At 43.9% G+C, this 27,212-nt stretch overlaps 1 protein-coding gene across 3 annotated transcripts in view; it reads left to right on the plus strand.

Annotated features, from left to right (window-relative positions):
- Positions 1-27,212, plus strand: part of pstpip1a (proline-serine-threonine phosphatase interacting protein 1a) — a 113,707-nt gene that overhangs the window by 55,132 nt on the left and 31,363 nt on the right. For all 3 annotated transcript variants that reach the window (XM_073025533.1, XM_073025534.1, XM_073025535.1), the window contains exons 5-8: positions 1,170-1,276; positions 3,253-3,315; positions 5,626-5,724; positions 10,790-10,835. In XM_073025533.1, coding sequence (XP_072881634.1) covers positions 1,170-1,276; positions 3,253-3,315; positions 5,626-5,724; positions 10,790-10,835 — 315 coding nt within the window. The remainder of the gene's footprint in view (positions 1-1,169; positions 1,277-3,252; positions 3,316-5,625; positions 5,725-10,789; positions 10,836-27,212) is intronic.

Consider the following 27,212-nt stretch of genomic DNA (forward strand, 5'->3'; position numbering starts at 1 on the left):
GTGCATCTGCTTGCTTAATGGCCCTCTCTAATGGAGTCAGCACCCTGTGATTAGTTAGTTAAACCTTTGGAATTTTGCAACCCTCTCCAAGTGCACTTCAAGCACTTACACCACTCCACAAAACATGGCACCGATGCTATTCCAGTTCGGAATAAGGGGTTCAATAGTTCTCACTATTGAGTGCGGGTGCCTTCTGTAAGAAGTTGGCACATTCTTGCTGTGAACTGTGTGGGTTTCCCCTGGGTGCTCGGGTTCCCCCCCACCCCCACATTCAAAAGACCTACTGGTTCCTAGGCTAATTGGCCAATGTAAATTCTCCTGTGATTAGGCCAGTGTAAAATTGGTGGGTTGTTGGGCGGTGCAATTTGTTGGACTGCAATGGTCCGTTTGGGGCTGTATCTCTAAATAAGCAAATAAAAATAAATAAAGCTGTTGTTTATCACTGGGAAACTGAGTCCCAAGTTGCTGTGACTGGTGCAGCGATGTATTTCCAATCAAGTGAAAGCAAATTCCAACCAGGGAATGGAGAGCAACCCCCCCACCCCCACCCCCGGCTTAACTAAACATGCCATAATCAGAAGTGAAGACACAAGTGATTGTAAATGCTACAATCCAGAAAAATGCACTGCTGCTGGAGAAACTCTGCAGGTCAGGTGACATCTCTGGAGGGAAATGGACAGTCAACGTTTTGTCTGGATCTCGGCCTGACACATCGACTATCCATTTCCCTCCATAGATGCTGCCTGATCATATAAAACACTTAAGAAACATACATATTTCAATAATTAAACCACTGCATTGCTTAGTAATAATTGTAGCTTTCATCAGGGCAGGGCCTTTCACATGCTCCATTAAAATTGTTCCAATCGTTGACCGACTGTAGCCTAACGCTTTTCCAATGACCGATGGCGTTTCACCTCTTTCCATTCACTTTATTACTTCCACCTTATTTTCAATCACGATCGTGATTATTTTCGTGAACAGAAACACCGTGGATTCAGAGCTACGCTGGGTCCTAAAGACCACTGCACTGAGACAGGTTAAATAAGGGACTTGAGCATCCGCGTTTTTTGGTATCCACGGGGGGGGGGGGGGGGGGGTCTTGGAACCAATCCCCCGCGGATAAGGAGGGCGGACTGTACACTAAACCCACTTGTTTCACTTTCCAGAGCTGGAAAATGTGGGGAACCTACACATTCAGCTGGGTGCTGAGTTGAAAGAGGAGGCAAAGAGACTGGAGGATTTCCGAGAGAGGCAGAAGGAAACGCGGAAAAAGGTAAAACGGATGATAGGTGAAGACTTGGATATGAAGTAATACTGCTCCTGTAATAACCGTGAGTTGGGCAATGTCTGTACAGAGTGTGGTCTGGTCCAGTGGTGTTCCATTGTGTCTAAGCAGAGTGTGGCCTGATCTAATGAGTTTCATTGTGTCTGTATAGAGTGTGGCATGCTCCGATCTGTTCTGTTCTGTCTGTATAGAGTGCAGCCTGGTCCAATGGTGTTCCATTATGACTTAAAGAACCTTTACATTCCAATAGATATAAACTAATGCAAGATCTTCACAATCATAGAACACTACAGCCCAAAAACAGTCACTTCAGCCCATCTAGTCTGTGCTGAACCATTAATCTGCCTAGTCTCCTTGATCAGCACCCAAACCATAGGCCTTCATACCCCTCCTGAACATACCCATCTGAATTTTTCACATCTTTATCGACTATCATCAAAGTGTTAAAACTGCAGTTGATCAATTAGCTGAACTGTAGAGTGTGTTTCTATTCTAGAGAAGTAACATTTACAGTCATAGAATGCTACAGCACAGTAATGGGCCCTTCAGCCCATCTAGTCTGTGCTATTAAACTGCCTAGCCCCTTTAATCCCCGCCTGGACCAAAGCTAGCCCCCCATCCCTCTCATCCATGTACTTATCCAAACTTTTTTTAAATGTTGAAATCAAACCCACATCCACCACTACAGATAGCAATTCATTCCACCCACAGATCTCCCTCTGAGTGGTATTTCACCTTTCACCCTTAACCTATGATCTCTAGTTCAAGACTCACCCGCCTCAGGGGAAAAAGCCTGTTTGCATTTACCTTGTATTTACTTCTCATAATTATGTACACTTCTATCAACACAATTTAATTTTACTTTATGTAAACTTCTTAGCTCCCTGTAGCCCAAGTTCAGCTTGTTTGGGAATGGTGCAAGTTATTAATTTTTGGTAGTATTTTGTCTACTGCCTTGATTTTTCTTTTACTTTGGCTTCCTCTACAAAATCTCCAGCTACCACCTCTTGCTAGGATTCAGGCGTTAAGTCATTAGTCAACTGCAAGTAACTTTCGCTGAGAGGAAGGATCAACATTCCACTCACAGGGGCAAGTGGTCTGATCATGATCTCCCTGAATGCCCTTTGAAGGAGAAATCAATAGGAAATGATCAAGAGCACTCTTCCCGTGAGTGGCTTCCACTGTGAGGCCCACTGCTCTGTGACGTCCAATTAGTAGGCTGTTTACTAGCTCAATAAATGAAGAATGGCCAATTGGCACTGGTCTTTGGAGGAGGTAATGAACCTTGAATCACTACCTTCAAAAAATGTTCTCTGAAAATTGCAGACCGAGCTCTGTTGGAAAATTAGTCTAATATATTTAATACCTTGCATTTGAGAGGGTGACCTTATTAGTCAGGAAGTCATAGAGAGATACAGACTCTTCCCACTGAATCCACCCCAACCAACCATACTTCAATCCTTTTTTTTGCCCCACATTCTTATCAATTCCCCCGGATTCAACAACTCAGTTTCACAGTAGTGTTGAATTAAAGTGGTCAGTTGACCTACTGATCCACACGATTTTGGGATGAGAGAGGACGATCAAAGCCCTGGCCATCACAAGGGGAGTGTGCAGGCGGAGCCTGATGTCGGGTCTCTGGTATTGTGAGGTTGTGGCTCCACAAACTGTGCCGGCCTCTTCAGAGAAAACTACGGGCTCTCTCATTCTCAGACGGTCCAGACCGAATACATATACTGTAGCGATGGCAAATTACAAGAAGGAAGAATACACACAGTCCTTGTGTTTGCATAACTGTACAGACTAAAAATCCATGAGAGCTGACAAAGTTCAAAGATCACCAGGTTCTGATGGCACTGGATATCCAGGTGTTCCTGTACCTGTATTTCACTAATTGATACTATTTATCTAGTGTTTAGGTTTTTGTATAAACTCTTTGAACATCAGCTCATCTTTCCCAACAGTTTGAAATTTCTATGGAGCGAATACAGAAGAGTAAGGTTGCCTTGTACAAGAAAACTATAGAGGTAAGCTAGAATTGTAAGAACATTGTCAAACCGAATTCTGTCCATGGTCAATGGTCTTCAAACCTGACCAATAATTATAGTGGCACCTATAGTTAAAATGAAAACCGAGAAAACAGTGACCCAGGTTCAATTCCTACTGCTGTTTGTGAGGAGTTTGTATGCTCTCCCTGTGACAGTGTGTGTTTCCTCCAGGTGCTCCAGTTTCCTCCCATGGTCTGAGGACGTACTAGTTGGCAGGTTCATTGGTCATTGTAAATTCTACAGTGATTAGGCGAGGATTAAATCGGAAGATCGCTGGGCGGCGCAACTCGAAGTGCTGGAAGGTCCTTTTCCGCTCATTATCTCAATAAAGTACATGAAGAATTCTTTCTGTAATAAGGAAATTCTTTTTTCTATGAGAAGAGCGAGGTGAAGGTTTTAATGTGGAAGCTTTTCTGAAGAGCACAATGATACAAATGGTTACTTCCTCTGTTCTAAGATGGGGGTAAACCTGGGGAAAAGCTCTTCTTCGGAGTAGCACACACAAAATGCTAGAGAAAGTCAGCAGGTCAAGCAGCATCTCTTCATGTTTTGATCCAAGCCCTGCTGAATTCCTCCAGCATTTTGTGCATTGCTCTGGATTTCCAGCATCTGAAGAACCTCTTGTGTTTACTCCTTCCTCCGAACAATTTCCCTTTTAGTTGTAGAAGCTGGTGACCATATCCAGTGACACCAACATCCTTTACATTACCCAAGTAACATGGAACAAAGCAGCAAGTTAAATAACCTGAAGAACAGCTGTGGTGGAAAGCGGTAGTGCAGTGGTTGTGTACTGGACTAGAAATACAGAGATCATCAGTTTGAATCCTGGCATGACATATATTTAATTAAATTGTTAATCCAATGCATGTGGATCCAAAAGCTGGTATCAGTAAAGGAGCCACAAAACTGCTAATTTGCCATTTTAAAATCCATCTGGTTTACTAATGTCCTTCAGGGAAGGAAATCTAATATCTTCATCTGATTGGGTGTGTGAGTTCAGAACTGTGGCACAGCAATGTTAGACTGACAGCTGCTCTCTGACATGGTTAGGCTCCAGTACAGTCCATTAATAAACTTTGGAATGAAAGGCAGTACCTAAAAAAAACAACAAGTTAACATGGAGTGAGGCTGGCAGGATTGAGATTGATTGAAGAGATTCTGTGGATGCTGGAAATCTAGAATAACACACAAAATGCTGGGGGAACTCAGCAGGTCAGGCAGCATCTGTGGAGAGGAATAAATAATTGATGTTTGGCCCTTCATCAGGACAACATTGATGTCTCCTTCTTTCTTTTTCAATTCCCCAGTCTAGCTCTATTTTTACCCCATCTAACCTCTTCTACTGCCTTTCACCATGGTCCACTCTTCTCCCCATCAGATTCCTTCCTTGGTATGTTGCCTTCTCGACCTATCACCTCCAGACTCTTCACTTCATCCCCTCCCCCTCCCACCTATCTTCCCCCTCACTTGCCTTCACCTATCATCTGCCAGTTTGAACTCATTTCCTTCCCCACCTTCTTATTATGGCTTCTTCCCCTCTCCTTTCCAGTCCTGATATTGGCCCAACACTTTGACTGTTTATTCCCCTCTTTAGATGCTGCTTGACCTGCTGAGTTCCACCAGCATTTTGTGTGTGTTGCTGATGTCCTTGATTGAGCCGGCATGTGCTCGATGGGCAGAAAAGCCACCTCCTGTACTGTAATCTAGTTTTTTATTTTATTTAGAGATACAGCGTGTAATAGACCCTTCTGGCCCTTTGATCTGCACCACCAGGAACCCACTGATTTAACCCTGGCCTGATCACGGGACTATTTACAATGACCAATTAGCCTACTAACTGCTATGTCTTTGGATAGTGGGAGGAAACCAGAGCACCTGGAGGAAACTCATGCAGTTACAGGATGTACAAACTCCTTACAGATGATGTCAGAATTGAACTCTGACCTCCGATACCCCAAGCTGTAATAGCGTTGCACTAACCGATACGTTACCATGGTGCCTATAATCTTTCTCTGATGCTTCAGTGGATAAATTGCAGTCTCCTCCTTGTCATTTGAGTGCGATGGGGGTTGGAGCTATGAGTCAGAGCGAGAATCTTCCCAACTTGCCTAGGCCCTGACCTTTATCTCAAAGTATCCAGGGGGTCTTCTAGTCTTTAATCTGACTCCCACACTGAGCCATTTGGGAAGTTTAATCTCATATTAATATTTAACATGAGTGGAATGGTGCATTTAGCCTCGTGCAGGTGTTCTAGTGGTTTGTCTTCTGGTGTGTTTTTTCATCTTCTAGTCAAAGAAATACTACGAGCAGAAATGCCGAGAGGCAGACGAGGCGGAGCATATGTCAGAGCGTGCAAACTCCATTGGAAACCCAAAGCAAATGGAAAAGGTACAAGACACTAGATTATAGCCCTTAAATATTTCCTCTACATCATTTCCCACTTTTGAATATTAATATAGTTTTCCTTTCACTTGAAGGCTCTTCTCTTAAAATTTTCTTTTGCATTTCCCGTCAATGTATCCTCTTACTGCCCTCGGTATTCTGTGAGCTGTATAGATATATAACATAAAAACCGGACCAAGTGAATATTTTTATTGTGTTCCTTTGGGCAAATGTGCTGTTTTTTTTTCTTGAGTGCCTCTACAACTTTGACTCTCTGCTTGCATGCCCAGGTTTTAAGACCATAAAATACAGGAGTAGAATTGAGCCATTTGGTTCATCAAGCCTGCTTCATTATTCAACCTTTGAGTCTTTTTAATCTTTCCTCACCCTCATTCTTGCATGTTATCCCCTTACCAATCAAGACCTATCAATCTCGGCTTTAAATACCCCCTAAGACTTGGCTTCCATGGCAATGAATTCCACAGATTCTCCACCTCTGGCTGAAGAAATTCCTCCTCATCTCAGTTCTAAAGGGTTGTCTCTTTATTCTGAAGATGTACCCTCGGATCCTAGACTGTCCTACTAATAGAAAGGTCCTCTCCTCGTCCACTGTATTCGGGCTTCTCAGTGTTCTGTAGGTTTGAATGTAATTTCACCCTCCTCCCCTCCATGGCGCCATTCCTGCTTCTGAACTCCACTGACTACAGGCCCTGAGGTGTGAATTACTCCTGATTTTCTTTTTCCTGGAGAAACAGGCAGTGACTGAAGGGTTGGCAGATGAACAATATGTGTCATTTCTAGTTTTCCCTCTTGTGGATGTAGACTTATGTTTTATCATGGACCCTGACCCTAGTCAGAGCACACAATGTTGCGACTGCAAAGGAATTATACATGCTAAATGGTAGGGCATTGAGGAATGCAGTAGAACAGAGTGAACTAGGAATAATGGTGCATTGTTCCCTGAAGGTAGAATCTCATGTGGATAGGGTGGTGAGGAAAGCTTTTGGTATGCTGGCCTTTATAAATCAGAGCGTTGAGTATAAGATTTGGGATGTAATGTTAAAAAGGGCCGAGATGGCCTGTTTCCGTGCTGTAATTGTTATATGGTTATATGGAAAGTTTTTTAAAAACTTCAGATACTGGAAACACTCTGAAGGTCAGGCAGCATCTGTAGAGGGAGAAAACAGTTGATGTTTCAGGTTTAGAACCCTTCTTCTGAATTTAGAAAGGGTGTTGGCTCCCAGTGGGAAAGGGATGTACAGAACAAAGGGAATATCTATGATAAGACAAGACCAAATGTCATAAAAAGGGGTTAAGGGGGTTAATCATACAAACTGCTTCTTCTTCCAAAAATGCTAAGGGTTTCTAGCACATCCTGATTTAGTGACTTTCAATGGATTTTTCTGTCTGCTGGAGCCTGATGTGATGTGCACACAGGCGCACTGCAGAGGGGGTCAACGGACTCCCTGAAAATAGAACAGCAATTTCTCTTGTCTTGAGGCGCTCGAGCCAAATGTAGCTCTGTAAGAGCATCCGGACCAGACGCCGACTTGTGCACCACTTAGACAGTAGGAAGGACAATATTTCACGTACTTAATTGCGAGCATTACCACATTTAGCCAAAATGTAGCTGAAGTGTTTCTAATTTAAACATCCCGGCGGAAATGGTAGAGTGCGATAGTATAATGTGTAGGTCTCTGGACCACAGTCTTCAGTTAGTGATGTAATGGAAATCTTACCAGCACCCCCTCATTTATTGCCTCTCTGTCTGTTTCTCACATTCTCGCTGGTCTATCTTTGTCCCCCTCCCCACCATCCTTTCAATGGCAACTGCATCCCCCATCCCTCCCTAAATCTCTCTCTCCCTGTCTCCCCACCACAGCTTTCCTCTCCTCGCTGTCTGTTGCTTTCTCCTCCCCAACCCCCTCGCACTCTGTCTCTGCTCCTCTCATCTATCTTCCTCTCTCCTCATGTCTTCCAGAGCTTTGAATCTTGCTCTGAGCTCACTTGCAAGGGTTAATTACTTCTGTTAAAATGAACTGGTCTAGCCATTTAAAAACTGTGGTTACCAGAGCAGGTCAAAGGCTAGGAATCCTGCGGTGTGTAACTCACCACCTGACTCCCCAAAGCCCATCCACCATCTACAAGACTCAGGTTGGGAGTGTAATAGAATACTCACCACTCACCTGGATGATTGCAGCTCCATCAACACTCAAGAAGCTTGACACCATCCAGTACAAGGCAGCCCACTTGATTGGTACCCCTTCCACAAGCATCCAATCCCTCCACCATCGATGCACAGTTGCAGCAGTGTGTACTATCGACAAGATGCACTACAACAACACACCAGAGTTCCTAAGGCAGCACCTTCCAGACCCATGACCACTACCATCTAGAAGGATGAGAACGGCCAGAAGCCGGGAACATCACTACTTGGAAATGCCTCGCCAAGTCACAGACTATTCTGACTTGGAAACATATCGCCCTTCCTTCATTGTCGCTGGGTTAAAATTATGGAATTCCCTCCCTAACAGCTCTGTGGGCGTACCTACACCTCAGGGACTCAACAATTCAAGAAGGCAGCTCATCACCACCTTCTCAAGGGCAGCTAGGGATGAGCAATAAATGCTGGCTTAGCTGGCAATGCCTACATCCCATAAGTGAATATATAAGTAATCAGGCGGATTTCTAAACCATATGAATCTGGCCTTTTCCAACCCAAGGCAATGACCTTGTGTTCGGTGTGCCTGATCAGCCCCTGACCATACAAGCTCACAAGACCTCCGAGCAAAGTCACTAAGTATTTGTTGGATCCTGATGACCTTGTGAACCAGAGGTTCTTCAGAAGTGAAGAATGAGGCACAGAACTTGCTGCTCACAACTGTTCATTGAGTATTACCAGATCAAAGAACAAAGAAAAAGAACAAAAAAAGTCATGGCTGTCTTCGACAAAGACTAGCTCTGACTGAAAAGAAAGCAATATTCCAGTGAGAGCAACTAACCTATAAAATAGCCAGATTCAAAAGGCGTGCTATCTGCCGCAGAAAAACTCAGAAGCTTCTGGAAAGTACAGAATCAGCTATACTGCAATTATTGGAAAATTCACTGAATTAGGGGCGTGGAATTCGCTGTCAGTGGGGGCTAGGGGTGGTAGAGGCAGACACATTAGGGACATTTAAGAGATTATTAGATAGGCACATGGATGAAAGAAAAATAGAGGGCTACATGGGAGGGAAGGGTTGGATTGATCTTAGAGCAGGTTAATGGGTTGGCACAACATTGTGGGCTGAAGGGCTTGTATGTTGAACAATTACACGTATACAGATAGTTTCACAAAAATACAAGCAATCATAGAAAAGATTAAACTAGGAGAAAAATAACAACTTTACCCTCCAATCCAACATATTTCATATTAAATGAATTTTTTAGGCAGGACACTTTTCTTTCTTACTGCCTGCTATGATGTTGGTGTTTAGGGCAGCATTGAAGGTCTTCCATCTTGGGCAGTGTTCAGGGGTTCCTTCTTCACGTCAGTACTTTTCTCTTGGAATTCACTACTGTCAGTCATGCAAGTTCCGGGCGGAGACTCAGGAATACCGTCACACTTAGATGCAGATTTATTCTTCATTGCTGTTTCTGTGACAATTTAATTTTACCATTCACGGTTTGTTAGCCCTGAGCTGAACCCCTGAACCTGGAGGATTGGTGGACCACCCTTAGTCTGACCTCTACCCTTTGACCTGTTTGGCATGGGTGAACCAACCAAGAGCCAAAACATAAAGTCCTGACTCCAGCCAACACACTGTAACCTTCCAGGTCATTGAGGCATGTAAGCCTCCAAACCCTACGACAAGGTTTTGGTCCTCTTGGTGGTATTGTGCAAGTTGAAAAGGCAGAAGTGGTTTTAAAAAAAAAGATCCTCAGGCACTCATTGGGGCAGAGATTAATCTGTGCAATTGTTCATTTTTGATTTAAGCCGATATCTCAGGATGGTATGTGGCAAAGTGTTTAAAATGGTGACATACAGAAATAACTGCATCCTCCATGCCCACAGCTCTGGGAATGTATCTGTTGTCTCTGCTTGTATTAAACACTTTGTGCATAGACTCTCGTCCCAGTCAGCCTCCCCTGTGTGTGCCCACGAGCACCTCACTGCCATCTGGACTCAGAGATATTTTTAACTTGTGATTCCCGAACATTGTCAAGTTCAGCCCACACAACCACAAAACGACGTCAAGCCTGGAAAGATGCACAGAGCTCAGGGACTACAGAATCCCCTGTGAGGGCTCTGCTCGGGCAGGCGTTGCACAGATGAGGTACCAAGCTGGATACCATAATCGGGTTTCTGCTGCCCAATCCTGGTTGGGCTGTCATGAAGCCAGATTTGAAGGAACAGAATAGTTGTGGATAGTGATGGGTTCATGTGAGTCCAGTAGGGAGCTGTGTCAGTGTGAATGATCAAAGTAAATTTTTAATGAAAGTATACGTATGTCACCATGTATTACGCTGAGATTCATCTTCTTGCAGACATCACAGAACACAGAAATGCTATAGAAATAATGGAAAACTACACAGAAACAAACACTGACAAGCAGCCAATGTGCAAAAGAAGACAAACTGTGCAAATACAAAAGAAATAATAATAAATAAATAAATAATACTGAGAACATAGATTGTAGAATCCTTGAAAGTGAGTCCATAGGTTGTGGCAACGCACACAAAATGCTGGTGGAACGCAGCAGTCAAGGAAGAAGTACAGTCGACGTTTTGGGCTGAGACCCTTCATCAGGTCCATACTTACCTGGCAGGATACAGGAGGGCCGAGGTTCCAGGACGAGGCTATCCCATTGCACTTCAGGTGTGCTGACGCCTGCGATGTCCCCAAATGCAGGATACTCAACTGCATAATTTGCCATAGCTTGTGGAATCAGTTCAGAGTTGAGGTGAGTGAAGTCATTGACACTGGTTCAGGAGCCTGATGGCTGAAGCGTAATAACTAAGATCAATCTGGTCTTACATTGTGTCAAACATCAGTGCTGGTGATTAAATGGTGTTTGTGTTTGCTCCACAGTGCCAGAACAAAGCCAAACAGTCTCGAGACGCCGTGGATGACGCAGGTACGTCTGCTGTGAGCCTTTCATAGTCTTTGTACAGAGCATGGGATTAAATTGGCCATGGGCTGCTTGCCCAAACTGCATGGCACCATTACCCCTCCATGTCCCCAGTCACCATGTATTGGTGCATATTGCCCTGTGCCACTGCCTAGCTCTCCTGAGTAAAGCCCCAACATTTTCTAAGTGTTGATTTCTATTTTGTGCAGCATCAGACCTTTTGTCTGCACACTGGGCTGGGCTCCTGGTGCTTAATTTATTATTAAAATATTCCATTTTAAATTCTAGCTTCTGCCGTTTTGTCTCTAAAAGGGTTTAATGGAAGGAGTTTAAAGCTGCATTTAAAAACTGAAAAATGCCTTTAATTGATTTACATGGCACTTTAGCAGTGGGTGTGACTGAAAGAAAGCTGGTATGACAAAGTGAAGTGCTTTAAACAATTAAATTGCTTTGTTTACTCAGCCTGTCTGCATGCTCTCTCCGGCACTGTTTAATCTTTTATATGTGGCTTTGTTCTTAAACCACTGTCGCTAAAGTAGATAGACTTTTATTTATAAAGTTCCTTTCAGTCCTAAGCATCTTAAAGTGACTTGCAGTTCTTTTTGAAATGTTGTCAACTTTTCAAATGCAGTTAAAGTATAACTTTGTACGGAGGTGGCTGCAGCTTTAAAAACACGTGTGTGTGTGTGTGTGTGTGTGTGTGTGTGTGTGTGTGTGTGTGTGTGTGTGTGTGTGTGTGTGTGTGTGTGTGTGTGTGTGTGTTTCTCTCTCTCTCTTCCCTCTCCTCTCCCCCTCTCTCCCCCTTCCCCTCTCCTCCCCCTCTCCTCCCCCTCTCCTCACCCCCCTCCTCCCCCCTCTCCTCCCCCCTCTCTCCCCCTCTTCTCTCTCCCTCTCCCCGTTCTGATGAAGAGTCAGAAACAGCTAACTCTGTTTTGCTTTCAGCAGAATATGCTGAACATTTCCTGTTCTTATTTCAGGTTTCTGACATTTGTAGATTTTTTTTTCTTGGTTTTCACTGACTAGATAATGTGAGTAATGTCTGGCATAAAGTTTGTGGTACAAAACACTTTGACAAGTGCTCAAACTTCTTTTTCTGTTACAAAATAAAGACTTGTGCATGTACACCTTTAAGATTGTCACCAATGAAAACCTAATCTTGATAGCACTCTGCCTCTTTATTCTTTAACTATGTAAAGTTAACATGTGAGATTAGAGATGTGTTTTATACATTTCTGATCTATATCTGCATTCCATTGAAAGGATTACTTTTGAACCATGGAGACTTGAGCACTGAACATGCCTTTTGTAGTTAACATGTACCTTGTTATAAATTGACATCAGAAACGTATGGTGTGATTATAACAAGTCACATATAAAAAAGGCTTGCATTCATTCAGAAACTTAAAATCAGAAACAGGTTTTTATCACTGACTTATGAGATGTGAAATGTATTGTTTTGTGGCAGCAGTACAGAGCAAAGATGTAAAATTCTAAGATTTTCAGAAATAAATTGTACCAAAAGTAAAATAAGTTTGTGCTCATGGACGATTCAGTAATCTTGGGGGGGGGGGGGGGGGATGGGGAAGCTGTTCATGATTTGTTGAGTGTGGTTGATCAGGTTCCTGTATTTCCTTCTTGCTGGTAATAATGAGAAGAGTGCATATTCAGGATGATGAGGGTCTTTAATGATCGATAAGAACACAAGAGATTTGCAGATGTTGGAAATCCAGAGGAGCACACACAAAACGCTGCAGGAACTCAGCAGGTCAGGCAACATCGATGGAGAGGAACAAACAGTCAACGTTTTAGGCCGAGATCCATAGACTGTTTATTCCTCTCCGTAAATGCTGCCTGACCTGCTGAGTCCCTCTAGCATTGTGTACGGTTGCTTCAGTAAAGAATGCCTCCATCCTGAGACACCACCTCTTAAAGATGTCTCGACGGTGAGGAGGTCTGTGCCCGTGATGGATCTGGCTCAGTCCACAACCCCCTGTAGCTTCCTGCAATCTTCTTGTATATAATTATTGCTGTATATCTCACCAATATTCCAGTGTGCTTCACAGAGTGAACTATTTTGGAAATGTAAATGATCCTTAGCTAAATGAGCCAGCAACTGTTTAATTTTTCACACAGTGTGATCTGCACATCAGCTGAACTAAGTGTTTTGTTTAAGTGGGTCCACAAAGGACTGTTGGCCAGAGTCCAAGAGAACTCCCTGTTCTTTCCAAAGTGGTGCAATGGGATCTTGTTTATTCACCTGAACAACCAGGAATGTCTAATATTTGAGAGTGCAAAGGTTTTATGCACAAGTGTAGAGGGACCGGGAACCAATATCCTACAGCTGAGTGTATCACTTCCCAAAGCAAGAGTTGCCTAGTGAAACTAAAATAATTTTAATATCTACTTCATATTTTATTGTTCATTTGTTTTCCTTTCTCCAGAGTGACATGAGGAGAAAAGATATGTTCATGTTATTTATTTTTTTAATTATTTGCATAATTTTTCTTCTTTTGCACATTGGTTGTCTGCCAGTCTTTGTGTGCAGCTTTTCATTGAGTCATTGACACTGACTTTGACATCATATGAAATGCAATTTGTTCTGTAGCCACTGAGATGTGTTACCTGATCGGCTGGTGACCTCTTGTTCCCAGGAACTGAGGATTCAGATTCATTTATTCATTTTATGTACACTGAAACGAACAGTGAAATACACCATTTGCATTAACAACCAAAAGTGTCACTATAATTTCCAGTACCAACATAGCATGCCCACCATTCTCTACTGAACAACAACACAACAAAAGAGACAAAACTTGTCCCTTTTCTCCCTCTGCTGACCCAATCCACTCAGATACAGGTGTTACGAACCCCGTAACTGGGTCACTTACCAGCAAAGATAGAGAGGTCCGTTGAAGTCTGATGAGACTATTTTTAACAGTATTTATTAGTAAAAATACACAAAAATAATATCAATGCAAATATACAGATAACATACGTCGTCAATACTAAATCTAAAAGTACGGGTATAATAATAATCAATAAGAAATAGCTCTATCGTTGTCTAGGGGATAATGTATTGTCCGATGGAAATATAAAGTTCACTCAGTTCATGCAGGCTGCAGCCTTTGGGGACCGCTGGGTTGCAATGGTTGGAGAGAGAGAGAGATTTGGGAGAAAAACTTGCCGATTTTCCTTTTATGATTTCGATCCGTCAGAGTCTCATTGGTGTGGCCGTTCACTTGTGGCCTCTCCTTTAGCTAAACCGTTCTTCCGTGATGAGCCCGCCACCCTGGCAAGGGAGGACGCACACGAGCCCTCACCGGCGTTCGCTACTAAACGCTGTCACTGGATTTCCAGCGTTTCTCCCGGTGCGTCTGAAGGGGTTGTTCCCCAGACCCCTCTTTTATCCTTACTCACAGGGTCTCAGATGCCAATCAGGTTGGGATGATGCAATCCCTCAACCAGCCCACTCTGGTTGTCCCCTGAGGGGTTTCAATGAATAGTACAGTACTCCATACACAATTCTGTCTCCAAGAGACAATGGCCATTGTCAGTGGTTCCGTTTCGCTGAGGTCAGGACACATTCCAAACCTTGTGTATTCTGGACGTCTCTCTCTCATTTCCTGGGTCTCAGACCCGAATTAATAGCGATCTTGCGATTCTCAAAAAGGAGGGGGCGACTTTGTACCCTTCGGCCCCTCAGAGTTGCGTCACATTCGTAACACAGGCTTTCAACCCCAGGACAGGCTCCATACAGTCATAGAGCAACACAGCACTTAAGCAGGCCCTTTGGCCCATCTAGTCCATGCTGAACTGTTCTACCTAGTGCCATTGACCTGCACCTGGACCATAGCCCTCCCTACCCTTCCCATCCACGTACGTATTCAAATTTATCTTAACTGTTGAAGTCAAGCCCACATCTACTGGCAGCTCATTCCACACTCACACCACCCTTTGAGTAAAGAATTTTCTTGTCATGTTCCGCTGAATATTTCACCTTTCACCTTTAACCCATGACCTCTAATTCTAGTCTCACCTCTGGAAAAAGCCTGGTTGCATTTTCCCTTCCAACCTCTCGTCCCTGGCCCAGAATCGCAGACATCAGGCCTCTGACTTCCAAATGTACCATTCGCAAAGGCTTCGACTTCGGTCATCAACCCGCTGGTTTGCTTCCAATGTCGCGAAGAGCCTGCTGTAGGGAGTCCAGTCAGACGCATCCAGGTGGGTGGTAGACTATGAGTTTCGAGCCAGGTCAGAAGTCGTCATCTTCAAACATCCTTTTTCTTTATGGCACAAAGCCTGTGCTGGTGTATAGAACGAAGAACACTACAACCCTTCAGTCCATGATGTTGTGCCAACACTTTAACCTACTCTATGATCAATTTAGTCCATCGCTCCTACATAGCCTACCAGTTTTCTATCATCTATGTGCCTATCTAAAAGTTTTTTACATGCCCCCAACGTATCTGCCTCTCCCACCACCCCTTGCACCATGTCCTGTGCACTTATCACTTTTTTTTTAAAGAACCTACCTCTGACACCCTCCTCCAATCGCCTTAAAATTATGTCCCCTCATACTAACTCATATTAGCCATTTCTGTCCTAGGAAAAAGTCTCTGGCTTTCCACTCGATCTACTCCTCTTATCATCTTGTACACTTCTTTCAACTTACCACTAATCCTCGGTCACTTTAAAAAGACGTGATATTCAGCAGGGATCTCTGCTGTTTGTCATGTATATAAATGACCTGGATGAAAATGTAGATGGGTGGGTTGGCAAGTGTGCAGATGATGCCAAAATTGATGGGGTAGTGGGTAGTGTAGAAGATTGGCAAATAATGCCGTGCAATATATATCAGTCGTAGATATGGGCAGAAAAATGGTTGATAGAGCTTAACCCAGATAAATGTGAGGTGTTGCACCTCGGTAAGGCAAATGCAAAGAGGCGGTACTCTATTAGGGGCAAGAGCCTTAATAGTGTTGCTGAGCAGAGCGATTTTGTGGTCCAAGTTCATAGCTCCATGAAAGTGGCTACACAAATCAAATGGGTGTTAAGAAAGCTTATGGTGTGCTTGTTTTTATTAGTTGAGTTCAAAAGTCAAGAGGTTATGTTGCAACTCTATAAAGCTCTGGTTAAGGCCACATCTGGAGCATTGCGTAAAGTTCTCTTTACCCAATAATAGGAAGGGTGTTGAAGCTTTGGAGAGGGTGCAGACGAGGTTTACCAGGATGCTGCCTGGTTTAGAAGGCATGTGCTATTATGAGAGGCTGGACAAACTTGAGTTGTTTTCTTTGGAGCAGTGGGGGCTGAGGGGAGATCTGATAGATTATGAGAGGCATGGAACATAAGAACATAAGAAATAGGAGCGGGAGTAGCCTATCTGGCCTGTGGAGCCTGCTCTGCCATTCAATAAGATCATGGCTGATCTGACCATGGACTCATCTCTACCAATTTACCTTTTCCCCATTACCCTTAATTCTCCAACTATGCAAAAATCTATCCAACCCTATCTTAAATATATGTAGCCTCCACTGCCTCATTGGGCATTTAATTCGCAGATTCACTACACTCTGGGAAAAGCAGTTCCTCCTCATCTCTGTCTTAAATTTATACCCTCAACTCTTGAAGCTAGTTCTAGTATCACCTACCAATGGAAACAACTTTCCTGCTTCTATCTTATCTATCCCTTTCATAATTTTATATGTTTTTATAAGATCTCCTCTCATTCTTCTGAATTCCAGTGAGTACAGTCCCAGCTGACTCAATCTCTCCTCACAGTCTAACCCCTTCATCTCTGGAATCAACCTGGTGAACCTCCTCTGCACCGCCTCCAAAGCCAGTATATCCTTCCTCAAGTATGGAGACCAGAACTGCACACAGTACTCCAGATGTGGCCTCACCAGTACTGTCTGCATTTGCAGCATAAACTCCCTGCTCTTAATATTCAATTCCTCTGGCAATGAAGGTCAACATTTCATTTGCCTTTTTGATAACCTACTGCAACTGCAAACCAGCCTTTTGTGATTCATGCACAAGCACTCCCAAGTCCCTCTGCACAGCAGCATGCTGCAATTTTTTACCATTTAAATAATAATCTGTTCTTTCATTTTTCCTTCCAAAGTGGATGACCTCGCATTTACCAACATTGTACTCCATCTTCCAGACCCTTGCCCACTCACTTAACCTATCTATATCTCTCTGCAGACTCTCTGTATCTTCTGCACAATTTGCTTTTTCACTCAATTTAGTGTCATCTGCAAATTTAGATATACTACACTCAGTCCCCTCTTCCAGATCGTTAATGTACATCGTGAACAGTTGTGGGCCCAGCACCGACCCCTGTGGCACACCACTCACCACTGATTGTCAACCAGAGTAACTCCCATGTATCCCAACTCACTGCTTTCTATTGGTTAACCAATCCTCTATCCATGCTTATTCATCACCCTCAACTCTATACATCCTTATCTTATGGATAAGTCTTTTATGCGCACCTTATCAAATGCCTTCTGGAAATTCTAGTAAATAATGTCCATCTGTTCCCCTCTATCCATTGCGCTTGTTATATCCTCAAAGAACTCCAGTAAGTTTGTCAAACAGGACCTGTCTCTGCTGAATCCATGCTGTGTTGCCTGATGGATCCATTTCTTTCCAGATGCCTCAATATTTTTACTTTAATGCTAGCTTCAAGCATTTTCCCAATGATAGACTAACTGGCCTATAGTTACCTGCCCTTTGCCTACATCCTTTTTTGAACAGTGGCATGACATTCACTGTCTTCCAATCTGCTGGGACCTGCCCAGAATCCAGAGAATTTTGGTAAATTATCACCAAAGCCTCTACTATAACTTCTGCCATTTCTTTCAGTACCCTGGGATGCATTCCATCAGGACCAGGGGACAAAGTAGACAGGGAGTATCCTTTTCCCCAGGGTAGAAGGTAAGAAAGGGTAGATTCAAAGGGGATGTAAGGGGTAAGTGTTTTTACTCAGAGAGTGGAGGATGCCTGGAATGTGCTGCCTGGTATGGTGGTAGAGGCTTTTAAGAGACATTTAGGTAGGCAGATGGATGCAGGGAAGATGGAGGGATATGGTCATGATGTAGGTAGGAGGGATTTGTTTTTGGGGGGTTTTTGATTTACTTTTTAGCTGGTTCGGCACAACGTTGTGGGCTGAATGGTCTGCTCCTGTGCTGAATGTCCTACGATCTATGTTCAAAATCCTAACTCGCTCAACCTATCCTCAGAAGCCAAGCTCTCTAATCCAGGCAGTATCCTGGTAAATCTCCTCTGCACCCTCTCTAAATCTTCCACATCTTTCCTTTCATGAGAGGACCAGAACTGAACACACCGCTCTAGGTGTGGTCTAATCAGGGTTATAGAGAGTTGCAACATTACCTCACGGTTCTTGAATTCATCCCCTGATGAGTAGTGAAGGCTATATGCTATATGCCTTCTTACTCACCCTATCAACGTGCACAGTAACTTTGAGGGATCTATGGACATGCATCTTGAAAGAAATGGTTAATTATCAAGGTCTGTCTTTGCAAAGAGAAGGGTCCCGTAAAATGGGAAATGCTCCAGTTTCAGTGACTTGCTATGAATCGTTAGTGATGGAGAGTGGAGTGGTGCAACAGGGCACCTTTTGTATAAGGCCAATCCTCTCATACACCTCTGTGAGTGTGTTGACGAAGGCTTGGAGCTTGGTCTCTGAGCACATGGAAATACAAGTGTCATCTGCACCCTGCCGCTCGACCAGGAGGAGCAGGTGACCTGGATTCTGGACCGTAGTTGTCAGAAGTCAAATACTTTCCCACTCTGTCTGAAGGTTCACTCCTATCCCATGGGGAATTTGGGAGTGTCCAGCCATGATGCAGTGAAGGAAAAAGCTGTTGTTGAAACATAACACAAAGGACTCTTCAGGAGAGGGGGAGAGAGAGAGAGGGGGGGTAGGGAGAGGGGGAGAGAGAGAGAGAGAGAAAAAAAATGCTGGAGGAACTCAGCAGGTCAGACAGCATCTACAGAGAAGACTAAACAGTCAACGTTTTGGGCTAAGACCCTGAATCAGGACTGAGTGTAAAGGCAAAATAACATACAGACTCCTTACAGACAGCAGTAGAAACCAGGTCACTGGCTCTGTAATAGCATAATGTAAGGGCTACAGTACCATGCTGCCCCAGATTGTTCCAAGGATGGACAATCCATTCCCTACCTCCTTGTCTCTTTTCCCATTGAACATTCTGGTTCCCCTCTCATCCCTTCTCCTCGCCTGCCCATTACCTCCCTCTGGTGCACTTCATCCTTCCCTTTCTTCTGTGATCCGCTGTCCTCCATGACCAGATTCCTCCCTCGGTCCTTTATTTCTTCCACATATCATCACCCAGCTTCTCATTTCATCCTCACTCTGCCACATACCCACCTTCCCCCTCACCTGGCTTCACCTATCGCCTGCCAGCTTGTACTCCTTCCCCTCACCCTGCCTTCTTATTCTGGCTTCTTCCCTCTTCCTTTCCAGTCCTGATGAAGGGTCTTGGTCCGAAATGTTCATTGTTTATACCCCACCTTAGATGTTGAAACTTAACTTTTGGCGAGATTGGATACTTGAACACAGAGGACGAGGAAAGAGCACAGAAGTGGAACAAAATTGTAAAGATCTGGTGGGAATTTATTGGACCCGATCCTTCAACTGCCCCTTCTGACCTGTACAATCTTTTGGATTTTCTGCCCATTCTCACCAGAGTGATTAACTAAGAGTGAAGCGTCAAGCGTTGGATTTGTGCAGAGTGAGAATCAGTTTACTGGCCTGGTGATGCAAGTTTTGGGTAAAGCTGGTACAGAAACCACACGTTTCCTGTCACTGACGCCCGTCACAGCTGGCGGTACATTGCTTTTTGAAAATGACCCTTAGACTTTCTCAACTGAGAAAAAGATTCCATTACCCTTGTGGCTGATAAGGAGGTGCAATGCCAAACCAGCTGAACAGAATTCATGTGTATTTATTCTCTAGCATTTTCAGTGTGTTTGGCGATGAGGGACAGTGGTTGAAACGTGCTAGTTCAAGAGAAACATGACAAGTGCTGATCAGAATCAAGAATTGGGTTTATTGTCAGGTTTACAACAATGAGGCATTATCTCATTAAAACCTATCAAATATTGAAAGGCCTAGACACTTTGGACATGGTGAGATGTTTTCTATAGTGGGGGACACCCTCAGAGTAGAAGGACCTCCCTGCAGAACAGAGATGAAGAGGAATTTCATTAGCTAGAGTGTGGTGAGTCTGGGGAGCCATTTCTGCAGACAGCAGAGGAGGCCAAGTCATTGGGTATATTTAAAGCGGGGGTTGATAGGTATTTGATTAGTAAGGGTGTCAAAGGTTATGGGGAGAAGGCAGGAGAATGGGGTTGAGTGGGATAATAGATCAGCCATGATGAAATGGTCGAGCAGGCTCGATGGGCCAAATGGCCTAATTCTGCTCCTGTGTATGTCTTATGGTCTTATGCAGCTGAAATTTTTGTTTTGCAGCAGCAGTACAGTGCAAAATAACTATAAATTACGATAAGAATATATCAAAATAATAAATAGTGCAAGAAGAGCAAAATAGTGAGGTAGTTTTCATGGCTCATGGACCATTCAGAAATGTGATGATGGGGGGAAGAAGCTGTTCCTAAAACATTGAATGTGCACCTTGAACCTCCTATGTCATTAAGCATCAGACGTCCTTAAGGACCTTCAGACATCCAGGGCATGCCCTCTTCTTGTCATCACCATCAGGGAAGTGAGAAGAGGGGATATTCCAGATGTCCTGGATGTCGGTGCACCTCAATGCCAGCCCCTCAGAATTGTCCCAGAATCCACGGTCATCACAATCCTCCTGCTGTCCATAGGAGCTGATGGTGCTGAGTTGTAGGTGATTCTCAGCCTACGGGGACAAGACCACTGCACTGTCCTCATTTCACACTGTTACTTCATGGGTGCTGGACAAGAAACGTGACAGATTATCCTGAGCGATGTTGCAGAAATTAATGACTCCTCCCCTGGTCTGGAGCACCAGGGAGTGCAGTGCAGTGGACGAGCTAGTAGGCAGCTGAATCATTGTAGAAATGTGCTAATCGCTGTCTGGTGACACCTGACAGGAAATGCATGTAAAGCTACTCTGGTAGCTATTTCCGTCCACTTGTTCCCCTCTCTGCTAGTGCAGAAGCTGTGACGTGTATTTTGGTTTCTATATGATTTCTTTATAGGCAGAGATGTAGCACAGAGACAGGCCATTTGGCCCATAGAGCCTGTGCTACCCATCAACTACCCCTTCGGTATTGTTTAATATTGTCACATGTACAGTGAAAAATTTTTGTTTGCAGACAAATCTTTCCGTACATTGACGTACTACAGCGGGGTGGGGAGAAAGAATTCAGAATACATTTACTGTTGAAGGCTTATGATGAGCTGGCTTACATTAGTCATCGCATTGAAATCAGGAGTCACTCTGGTTAGACAACACTTGGAGTGTTATCAAGAGATCCTGCAGATGCTGAACACCTTGGGCAACAAGATTGAAAGGTGGAGTAGACTAGATGGGCTGAATGGCCTACTTCTGTTCCTATATCTTATAGTTTTATGGTCTAACACACACAAAATGCTAAAGGAACTCAGCAGGTCAGGCAGCACCTATGGAAGTTAATAAACAGTCAACACTTCAGGTCAAGACCGTTCTGCAGGCCATATTATCGAGTCCTGGTGAAGGACTCGGCCTGAAATGTCAGTGGTTTATTTCCACTTTGAGTACTGTGTTCAGTTCTGGTTGCCCCATTATGGGAAGAATGTAGAAGCTTCAGAGAGAGTGCAAAGGAAATTTACCAGGATTAGAGAGCATGCTTTATGAAGATAGGTTGAGGACTTACTTAAACCTATCACCTCTACTGTGGCATAGGCTGCCAACAGTAGCTCGCTAAAGTCCTCTGTCCTGGGCCAGTCCTTCAAGTTGTCTTTGGGTGTAGTCCATCTTCTTGGTGTATCCTCAGTCTCCCAGGGATGAGGTCTTTGAAGCTTCTGTTGGCATTTCTGTAGCTCTGGGTTTTTATGGGATGGGATTGCTACCCCCATGCCCAACCCTCCTCCTTTTGCAGCTGGGCTTGGGACTGTCCATGGTGGAGTTAAAGGTTGCCGAGCATCCTGGTAAATCTCCTCTGCGCCACTTTAAAGGATTCCACATCCTTCATTTATTGAGGTGGCCAGAATGGAGCACAGTACACTAAGTGAGGTCTATCCAGAGTATAATAGACCTGAAATTTTACCTCACCTGCGAGTTAGCAGCTTTAGTTTTATGTCGCTAATTTGTTTTCTTTTTAAGCAGTGGTGAATTGAAATCATGCTTAGTCATGCTAATATGACATGATTTCCATGAGCTTTCAAATATTGTTTTGATGTACACTCAATGGCCACTTTATTAGGTACACCTGTACACCTTGTTAATGCAAATATCTAATCAGCCAGTCATGTGGCAGCAACTCAATACATAAAATCATTCAGACACGGTCAAGAGGTTCAGTTGTTGTTCAGACCAAACATCAGAATGGGAAAGAAATATGATCCAGGCGACTTTGTGGAATGATTTTTGGTTTGAGTATTTCCGAAATTGCTGATGTCCTGGGATTTTCACGCACAACTGTCTCCAGAGTTTACAGAGAAACAAAAAGCATCCAGTCAGCAGCAGTTCTGTGGTCAGAAATGCCTAGTTAATGAGAGAGGTTCGAGGAGAGTGGTCAGACCAGTTCAAGCTGACTGTAACTCAAATAACCACGTGTTAGAACAGTGGTGTGCATCTCTGAACACACAACACGTTGAGCCTTGAAGTAGGTAGGTAGGCTACAGTGACAGAAGACCACATATATACAGAAATACACTCAGTGGATTCTTTATTAGGTACAGGAGGCATCTGATAAAGTGGCTGGGCAGCATCAGTTGAAATGAGCAGTCAACGGACGCTGCCCGACCTGCTGAGTTCATCCAGCTTTTGTACGTGTTGATTTGACCACAGCATCTGCAGCGTACTTTGTGTTTGATAAAGTGGCCACTGTGTGTCGTTAAAAATTAAAATGTATCATTGGAGTTTCTTTGGTATTCAGAATTCTGCAATTAAATTTTAAATTGTTTTCACCAAAGTGACTGGAACTAGTTACTCAACATTCTGAATTATTTTGCATTGCAAATGTAGCATTTGGTACTAAAGCAATGTTAATTATCTAGAGATAACGATAACTGGAAGATCTTATTTTGATTCCAAGTGCTAAGATTTCGTACTGATTTAACAATTTATGTAAAGAATATCCTTGTGCATTCTTTATGATGAGACATAATTTTAATTATTAACAGTTCAATAAGTGAAGGCTTGAAATTATAACGATAATGCCCTTTACAAGTAGCATGGGCCTTGTTGTTATGGCAATTCACAGTTGCTAAGGGAACATTTTCCTCTAACTCCATTGGCTAGTTACTGCCTGTCTGTTGGCTCAGGAGGATATTTGATTGGACAAAGCCTGGAGAAGCTCACCCACCATCTGTAAGGTAAACACAAGGAGTTAAAGGGATATTCTTCACCTACCTGAATGAGTGTAGCTCCAACGGTGGAGAAGCTCTCCACCCAGGGCAAAGCAGCTTCCCTGACCCATCAAATACCCTGAAGATTCCTTCTACCATTTGTATGCATCATTTGCAAAGTTCACCACAGGTACCCTTCCTCGGTCGTTACAACAGCACTTCCCAACCTATGACCTCTCAACTCTAAGAACCACAGCAGCAGGCGTTTGGGAATGATACCACCTGTGGGTTCTCCTCCAAACTACACACAATCTACAGAAATCGTAGGGATGAATTTGGTGACAGGGAGAGGAGTTAGGGGTCACGATAGTGTTTAGGGACAGGGATGTGGAGGAGTTAGAGGTCATGCCTCTGATTCGTGCTCTGCATTCAAAGTCCAGCAATGTGGATGGGTAATGAAGAACATCTGGCTTTGAGGTCTCTGCTCTGCATTCGAAGCTTAGCGATGTGGACTGGTGACGAGGGACACCCATGGATGTTGGGCTGTCCCAGGCCAGTGTGTCCCTTACAGGAGGCACAAGAGCTAGGTCACTCAGCAGGCCTGGAGTTTGGTGTCCCATCATCGGCTAGTCTAGGGGTCAGTACTGAGGACTGAAGCTCAAAGTTTGATTGGAAGTCAAAGGGACTGATGTATGAAGCCTGGCAATTAGAGACCTGCCCTGGAGTTGGAGGACTGTGTGTGGGTGGATGGGTGGGAGGGAGGAACTGGGTTTGTTTTGCTGTTGTTTTGTTTCTTGTTGTTTACTGTTTTGATGTGGTGTGTGTTGTTCTGCCAGCCATTGTGGGCATGCTATGTTGGTGTTTGAATTGCAACCTGCTCCCCTCAACCTGCGTCTTCTTGGGTGTTAACACAAATGATAGATTTCACTATGTGTTTCCATATTCATGAGTTAAGTACAGTAAATGAGATTGAATCAACTTTTGAAATGGATATAGGAAAGAGTACAACAGGTTTGGAGTGATAAAGAACCAATCACAGGGAGATGGGACTAGCTCAGGAAGACTCAGTGGGGAGTCCTGTTGCAGTGTCTCTGCCTGAATAACGGTTATCATATGAGGAATGTTTGATGGCTCTGGGTCTGTACTCACTGGCATTTAGAAGGATGAGGAGGGATCTCACCGAAACCTTTCAAATATTGAAAGGCCTAGACAGAGTAGATGTGGAAAGGATGTTTCCCATGGTGGAGGAGTCCAGGAAAAGAGGGCACAGCCTCAGGATAGAGGGACGTCCATCTAAAACAGAGATGTGGAGAAATTTCTTTAGCCAGAGGGTGGTGAATTTGTGGAATTTATTACCAGAGGCAGCTGTGGAGGCCAGGTCTTTGGGTGTATTGAAAGCAGAGGTCAATAGGTTCTTGATTGGACACAGCATCAATGGTTACAGGAAGAAGGCTGGGGAGTGGGGCTGAGGAGGGGACAGAAAAGGATCAGCCATGATTGAATGGTGGAGCAGACTCGATGGGCCAAATAGCCTAATTCTGCTCCTATGTCTTTTGGTCTCATGGAATCATCAGCAGTTCCTTCCCTCCTGTGGATGCTGTCCGACCCACTGAGCAGATTGTTCATAGCTCAAGAAGACACTTTTGTCAGCATGCATGAGTTGGGCTGAAGGTCCTGTGATAAATAAATCTGAATCAGAAATCCTGACTTGAGAAAATAGATCGCCAGTCCTGAGTCCAGACCGCCAGAGTGACTCGCCTTCACTCTCACTCTAACCTCATTTATCATGGTCCGGCATAGCACCATCAAAGTCCAATATAAACCTAAGGAACAACACACCTCATGCAACGTCAGAATGAATGCTCAACTTCAAACAAGAGAAAATCTGCAGATGCTGGAAATCCAAGTAACACACACAAAATACAGCAGGAACTCAGCAGGTATTTATTGAAAAAAGTCTTGGCCTGAAACGTCAACTGTACTTTTTTTCCATAGATGCTGCCTGGCCTGCTGAGTTCCTCAAACATTTAGTGTCTGTTGCTTTAATGTTCAACTTAACAGTTTCAGATAAACACCCATTCTTTTCTTGTAATGTACAAGAAAGATTCAAGATTGTTTATGTCATTCTTTGGTAAAGGAGAACAAAAATGATTATTATTCCACATCTGAAGCAGCATAAAAATACTTGATAAGCATAAAGAACATACAAAAAAGAGACACAATAAGATTAGTTCACATACGTAGACTGATTGTACATAGTGTGACTCTGAGAAGAAGTGTTAAAGTAATGGTGGTGTGTGGTGACTGTGGGCTGGGTTAATGGGTGGAGGAGTTGATCAACCTGCTGGATTTAGGGAGGGAAGCCATCATGTTCAATCTAGTGGTCCTGACGCGGATGCTGCGCAGCCTCTTCAGTACGTGAGTGTGAAGGGAATCAAAATGATTATTAATCTGGATCCAATGCAGGGTAAAGAACACAATAAAAAATGTGAAAATACAAGAAATATTAATGTAAAAGCAATCTTATAAAACACAATATACAAGTAACTGTTTTATACATAGGTAGATTGTATGTACATGAAGTGACAGTAGATGATGTGTATGTAGTGGTGTGGGGGTGGTGGGATGTTGGGGGTGTGTTAATGGGTGGAGGTGGCGCATGGCCAAGTGGTAAAGGCGTTCAACTAGCGATCTGAAGGTCGTGAGTTCGAGCCCCAGCCGAGGCAGTGTGTCGTGTCCTTGAGCAAGGCACTTAACCACGCATTGTTCCAGTCCACCCAGCTGAAAATGGGTACCGGCAAAATGCTGGGCGTTAATTTCGCGAAAGACTGGCGTCCTATCCAGGGAGGAGTCTCGTACTCTCAGTCGCTTCACGCCACGGAAACCGGCATAAGCACCGGCCTCATGAGCCTATAAGGCTTGGGACAGACTTTAACTTTAACTTTAATGGGTGGAGGTGTTGATCAGCCCGATGGCTTGGGGGGGGGGGGGGGGTAACTGTTTTTACATCTGATGGTCCTGGCATGGATGCGGCGCAGCCTCCTCCCTGATGGGAGCAGGATAAACAGTCCATGAGCAGGGTGGGTGGGATCTTTCATGACACTGCTGGTCCTTTTCCAGCATCTTTTTGTATATATTCCCTAACTTGTGATTGCGTCTGTGGTGAGGAAGGCAAATGTGCTGTTGGCATTCGTTTCAAGAGGACTTGAATATAAAAGCAAGGAGGTAATTGTAAAGTAAAATTGGATAGGTATATGGACAGGAAAGGAATGGGGGTTTATGGGCTGAGTGCGGGTCAGTGGGATTAGGTGAGTAAGCATTTGGCACGGACTAGAAGGGCCGAGATGGTCTGTTTCCGTGCTGTAATTGTTATACAGTTATATGGTTAATGTTAAGGTGAGGTCTCACTTGGTGCATTGTGAACAGTTTTGGGCCCCTTATCTTTGAAAAGATGTGCTAAAAGTGGAGAAGGTTCAAAGGAAATTCACAAAAGTGATACCAGGATTCAATGGCTTGTCATATGAAGTGTGTTTGATGGCTTTGGGACTGTAGTCACTAGAATTCAGAAGAATGAGTGGTGACATAAGAACATAAGAACATAAGAGATAGGAGCAGGAGTAGGCTAATCGGCCCCTCAAGCCTGCTCCACCATTCAACAAGATCATGGCTGATCCAATCTTAACTCTAGTTTTCACCAAATCCCACAAGGCAACAGTGCCAACCAACAGGGCACCATGCCGCCCATTTTATTTTATTATTCATCCCGTCCAAACCCATGTGATCACCCGGGGAAAAAAAACCGAGTTGCCAATTGAGGCGAAAAAATCTGGAAAATTCCTCTCCGACCCATC

Source organism: Hemitrygon akajei, chromosome 21 (assembly GCF_048418815.1).
Source record: "Hemitrygon akajei chromosome 21, sHemAka1.3, whole genome shotgun sequence".
In the NCBI taxonomy this organism is placed as follows: domain Eukaryota; kingdom Metazoa; phylum Chordata; class Chondrichthyes; order Myliobatiformes; family Dasyatidae; genus Hemitrygon; species Hemitrygon akajei.